Source organism: Crotalus tigris, unplaced genomic scaffold, assembly GCF_016545835.1.
Source record: "Crotalus tigris isolate CLP2741 ecotype Arizona unplaced genomic scaffold, ASM1654583v1 scf7180000018549.3470463, whole genome shotgun sequence".
Taxonomy (NCBI): domain Eukaryota; kingdom Metazoa; phylum Chordata; class Lepidosauria; order Squamata; family Viperidae; genus Crotalus; species Crotalus tigris.
This window is the reverse complement of record NW_024097072.1, coordinates 2,493,017-2,498,620: the sequence shown is the minus strand read 5'-3', so window position 1 is coordinate 2,498,620 and position 5,604 is coordinate 2,493,017. Positions and strand designations below refer to the sequence as shown.

General features: G+C 65.5%; 1 protein-coding gene across 1 annotated transcript; it reads left to right on the top strand.

The window, feature by feature from the left end:
• The first annotated feature begins 1,012 nt into the window (after positions 1 to 1,012).
• EGR3 (early growth response 3) lies at positions 1,013 to 4,603 on the top strand. Its single transcript, XM_039354167.1, has 2 exons — positions 1,013 to 1,352; positions 3,407 to 4,603. Exons 1-2 carry the CDS (start codon positions 1,193 to 1,195, stop codon positions 4,474 to 4,476), a joined length of 1,230 nt encoding a protein of 409 aa, XP_039210101.1. The 5' UTR covers positions 1,013 to 1,192; the 3' UTR covers positions 4,477 to 4,603.
• Positions 4,604 to 5,604: the final 1,001 nt, after the last annotated feature.

Genomic DNA, 5,604 nt, shown 5'->3' with positions numbered 1-5,604 from the left:
AAAGCGGGGGGGGGTGTGAGCAAACCTGCCACAGCGCCCCTCTTTAACGCCTCTCCCTCTCCCCACTCTTTGAGGGGGGACAAGCGACCCCCGGAGCAGTCGCTCGGGCCCAGCATTGGGTGCCTGCCACCCAAACCCAAAGAGGAGACGCCGGTTTGGCCAAGGGGCGCCACGCCAAATGCCCACGACCAAGCGCTCGCGCGTCTCTTGCTTACTGCCTCTTCCTCTTCCTCCTCCTCTCCCGAAGTCGAGCCAGAGGTAAACAGGGGCCGGCGAGGAGTCCTGAGGAGGCACCCGACGCTCTCCGGCTGACGGGCTGGCATTAACCGGCCAGCCGGTTTGTCGGCCAGGGATGCTTTCCCAGCCGACCCCCTCGCCTGGCCCGGGCGGAGAGCGGAGAAGCCGCGTCCCCAGCGCTGCGCTCTTGGCGGAGGTGCCGGTCTGGGCGGCCCGGCTCGCAGCAGCCCCGGCTGCCCAGCTTCCTGCTTTCTAAACGTTCCATTGTAAGGAGCTTCCATTGTGACGTCGCGGCTTCGGCTCGGCTTTGTCTGTCCATATATGGGCAGCTACGTCATGGAGCTTTTCCCTCGCTCACATAAATAGCTGATGGATTTCCCTGGCTGAGCATTTGGGCTGCAGCGGAGAAACCGGCGGCACGAAACGATCGAAGAAGAGACGGAGCCGCGAAGGGAGCGGAGCGAGGCTGGGGAGGGAAGGAGGAAGGAAGGAAAGAAGGAGGGGGGGCAGGGAGGGATTCAAAGCTCCCACCATCTTCTTCTTCTTCTTCGGCACTCACATCTGCAACGCAGAACGGCGAGTCCTTCCACCCTCTCCTCCGCCGCCGCCATCCAGGAATCACCTTCAGGGATCTACCGAGGATTGCGCGCTCCCCCCCCCTCCGACCCACCCACCTTCCTCCGCCAACCGGCCCTCCCTCCCCTGTCCCCACGCCGCCTTCCCTTCCCCTCCCCCTCCCCTCTCCCCCTCCCTCCCTCCCTCCCTCCCCACCGCCGCAACTTTTCTCTCGCATGATCTCCTCCGCACGGATTTGCCCTTCGGGATGTCGCCTTGTTGGGAACGGCGCTCGGAGTCACTTTGAAGCCTCCGGTGGCGCAGCGACGGCGGCGGCGGCGGCGGCGGCAGCTGCCTCGGTCTCTCCTCCTCTTCCTCTTCCTCCTCCTCCTCCAGTGCTATGACAGGCAAACTCGTGGAGAAGCTGCCAGGGACCATGAACACTTTGATGAACCAGTTGCCTGACAATCTGTACCCGGAGGAGATCCCGAACTCTCTGAACATTTTCTCCGGGAACGGCGAGGCAGCGGTGGTGCACTATAATAACCAGATGGCGACAGGTAAAGGAGGCAGGGAGAGAGGGGCAAGGCGGGAGGAGGGGGAGGAGAGGGGGGGCTGTGAGGGAGGGGGAAAACGTGTGTTTGCGGTGGGGAGGGAGCTTCCCCCGGCGGAGAAGCCGAGGCTGAGACTGTACATCTGCCTCTTTTCGGCGCAAAGAGAATGGCAGAAACTGGAAGGTACGGGGCGGGGGGGGGGAGGCAGCTGCTGGAGGCGTGCGAGAGAGGGACCCTTGGCAGCCCCGCTTTTCCGCCCTGACCAGGACCCTGCCTTCTAGAGGCCTCCCTGGGATGGCTGCGGTTCTGTTGTCGGTGCGCCTCTAGCCGTGGGAACTAGGGTCCCTTCTCCCCTGCAGCACTCTTTCCTGGGCGCTTCCAGTCTTGTGTGCGTGTGTGTGCATGTGTGTTTCTTCCTTTCATACGCTGTGGCTTCTCTGTGGCACAAGCTGCCATCGCTGCGCTGGCATATCGCCCCCCCCCACGCTTCCCCCCCCCTCATTCTTCTTTCTCTTTAATGATACATCCATCATGTCGGAATCCGGAGGGTGGAGAAGTGCGCGAAGGCGACCTTCCATTTCCTTAAACTGGGGGGAAAACTGGGGCTGGCGAGGGTTCCTGGAGGCAGAGGGGTGGGCTGCGCGGGCAGGGCGGTAGAGCAGCGAGGGGGGGGCAGGGGAGGCAGAAGGTGGGGGCTCCGTCCCCGCCTCCCCCAGCTCTCCCCTTCCCTTGGCTGCGGCTGAAACCGACCGGCTTTCCTTTGGATGCCTCTCGGGAAGGGGAAAAGATCGGCGAGGTGGGGGTGACCGAGAGGTCAGGGCTCCTTCCAAGCCGGAGCGGACCTGGTTCGGTTCGGTTCAGCCTCGCCCCACCTCCACCGCCCCCTCCCTTCCTTTGATTAGCCAGCCCCCTCCACCTCCTCCCTAAAGCCTTTCGCCACCAGCGCTCAGAGAGGGGGGGGGGGACACAAGCACAAAACAAGAGCTTCCCCTCCTCCCTTTGTATTTTGCATCCCTGGTCTCCACGGAGAAACCAAGGCAAGTTTGTAAAGCTCTCCTGGAGGTCCCGGAGTGCGTCGGAGGGGTGGGAAAGAGCCTGGAGACCAGCAGAGAGGCGAGGAAAGCAGGCAGGCCGGCCAGTTCGCTCTCGGCAGCCTGAGCCCTTCTGCAACTCCAGGTACCTGCAACCTGTACTCCGCCTCCCCGCCCTCCGACACGCTTCTTAGGGTTCCTCGCTGGACCGTCCACTCTGAACATCAGGTAGCCTCCCTGGCCCAGCGCCTGGCGCCTGTAGACCTACCCAAAGTAGGACTGGGAGAGGACCGAGGCGCGCCCCCTTTTAAAGCTCCACAGATCGGCCTGGCAGAGGAGGAGGCGGCGGCGGCGGCGGTGGTCTCGAAGAGGGACCGGCGGTTTAGCTATCCTCCCGCGCGCGTCTCCCTGCCTCGTTGGCTTCTCTCCACGCGTGTATGGGTAGGACTGTGCGAGCGCTCCTGGTCGATTTTTTCCTAGCTTTGTGTCTTGTCTCTGTGGCCTGTCTTGATCTTGATCTTTAGAGCGGGGGGGGGGCGCGGGGACGCTCCAGGGGCCGCCCAGGCTACTTGGCGGTCCCAGGCCCCTGGCCCGTTCCCCCCCCAAGCCCCCCAGTGTATTTCTGTGCCTGAGCCTGAGCCTGTCCGTAAGCAAGTTAAGCCTAACAATTCTTCCCCCCTCCCTGCTCTGAAGCGCGAGGGCTCCGCCTTTCGCGGCCTCCTGACGCCGGCGCCTTTTCCTCCTTTTCTCGCGTGCAAGTCCGGCGCTCGAGGCGCTGCGTCCAGCTTCCAGTTTGGCTTCGCGAGTGGGTCGCTCGGGGAGCGGAGCGCGAGGCTTCTTGGCAAAGCGAGGGGCCCTGGGACTCCCTGCCCGCCCGCGTGGACCCTCCCCTCCTTCGCCTCCCCCTCCCCTCCCCTCCCCTCCTTCCCTCGCCAGGAAGGCTCCCCCCCTTCCTCCAGCCCCCCCAATCGCTCACCTTTTCTCTCTCTCTCGCCCTCCCCCCGTTTCTCTCCCTCTCGTCCCTCGCAGATAATGTGATGGATATTGGTTTAGCCCACGACAAGCCCGGCCAGGACTTGTCCTCCTACTCGGGCTCCTTCCAGCCCGCTCCCGGGGGCAACAAGACGGTGACCTACCTGGGCAAGTTCGCCTTCGACTCGCCGTCCAACTGGTGCCAAGACAACATCATCAGCCTGATGAGCACCGGCATCCTCGGGGTGCCGCCGCCCTCCGCCGGCGCGCAGGCCTCGACGGGCGGCATGGTGCAAGCGCAAAGCCAGGGCGACGTGGACGGCATGTACCCGGCGCTGCCCCCTTACTCCGCCTGCGGCGACCTCTACCCGGGCGACCCGGTCTCCTTCCACGACCCGCAGGGCAACGCCGCCGGCCTGGCCTACCCCACGCAGGACTACCAGGGCGCCAAGCAGGCCGGCGGCCTGGACGGCAACCTCTTCCCCATGATCCCGGACTACAACCTCTACCACGGCCACCCCAACGACCTGGGCGGCCTCCCGGAGCACAAACCTTTCCAGAACCTGGACCCGATCCGGGTCAACCCGCCCCCCATCACCCCGCTGGAGACCATCAAAGCCTTCAAGGACAAGCAGATCCACCCGGGCTTCGGCAGCCTCCAGCAGCAGCAGCAGCAGCCGCCGCCGCCGCTCACCCTGAAGCCCATCCGGCCGCGCAAGTACCCCAACCGGCCCAGCAAGACGCCCCTCCACGAGCGGCCCCACGCCTGCCCGGCCGAGGGCTGCGACCGGCGCTTCTCGCGCTCCGACGAGCTGACGCGGCACCTGCGCATCCACACGGGCCACAAGCCCTTCCAGTGCCGCATCTGCATGCGCAGCTTCAGCCGCAGCGACCACCTCACCACCCACATCCGCACGCACACCGGCGAGAAGCCCTTCGCCTGCGAGTTCTGCGGGCGCAAGTTCGCGCGCAGCGACGAGCGCAAGAGGCACGCCAAAATCCACCTCAAGCAGAAGGAGAAGAAGGCCGACAAAGGAGCCTCGGCCTCGGCGGCTGCCGGCCTCGGAGGCCCCGCCGGCTCGCCCGCCGTCTCGGGGCTGGCGCCCGTGGTCACCACCTGCGCGTGACGCTGCCCCCGCCGCCCCGACGCCTCCCAGTGCCTCCCGAGCCAGGCTGCCTTCGGGTGCGCCCTTGCGCCAAGCCCTGCTCGGGCCCCCGATGGAAGGGGCGCCTTGGCGCGCCCGCCCCCCGTCGCCCACCGGCCGGCTGCCGGTGGCAGGGGCGGGGGGGCCTTTGAACTTTCCGCCGGATCGTCTTGATCCGAAGCGGCTCCGAAGGAGTGGGGAAGGGGCGGCTGCGCCTCTTCTCCCGGAGGAACCGAGGGGGGCGTCGGGCTGGGCTCGCTCTGGCTGGCACGTGTAAATGAGGGGCGCCCGGTTGGAGACGGGGCGTCTGCCTGGATTCTCTCCAGCCGCCGGACGCCCTCGCCCTCCTTCCCCCCCCCTCCCGAAGGCGCTCTCCCCCTACGCCTCCCCTCTTTCTTCTCCCTCTGGTAGAGGGGGGCCACCAAAGCGCAGCGCCTGCTGCCCGTGGAGACCGTGTCTGCATGCATGCGGGTGCCTGTGCGTGGAAGTGTGCGTGCGCGTGCGTGCCTCGGCCTCGAGCTGAACTGGACTGTTTGCACCCTAGGAATTCATCCTGACCCCCCCCCCTCCCGCCACTTAGCCCTCCCCCTCCCACCCGCCCAATAAGTTGCTGAAAAAAAAAAGCCCAAGTCGCTTTTGCATCCCTCAAAGTCGCTGGATCCTTAACAAAAAGGTGCCGGGCTGGGAGTGGGGGCTGGGCTGGCCTCTCTCCTCTGAGTCTCCACCCCTCGGGTAGGGTAGCTGCCTGCCCACCTGCTTCGCCTTCCCCGGGCAGCGCCTTGCACTCCCCTTTGCTGTTTGGAGGCAGCCCTCTTCCTGGTTTCTAAGAGCGGGGGTACCCCTTCCTTCTGGGTCTCCCAGGCTGCTCTGCTCTGCTTTTAACAACAGCCTTCCTTTTCTCCCCCCCCCCACGCCCCCCAACCTGACATGTAAATCCCAGGCCAAAGCAAAGGTCCAAACAGGAGCACCGCTTTCCCCTGGCTGCCCTGTCTTCCATCTGGCCCTCCACTGCCCTGGTCACCTGAAGAGATGGCTGAAATGGCCAGCCACCACCACCACCACCTCCCCCTCCCCCTCCTCCCCCTCGCAATGGGGTCCTTTAGTTAGAAG

Excerpts from the sequence above, each read along its gene's own strand:
- EGR3 (XM_039354167.1), top strand. The coding sequence starts at position 1,193 with ATGACAGGCAAACTCGTGGAGAAGCTGCCAGGGACCATGAACACTTTG. Across the intron at positions 1,353-3,406 it reads TAATAACCAGATGGCGACAG|ATAATGTGATGGATATTGGT; the intron begins GTAAAGGAGGCA and ends CGTCCCTCGCAG.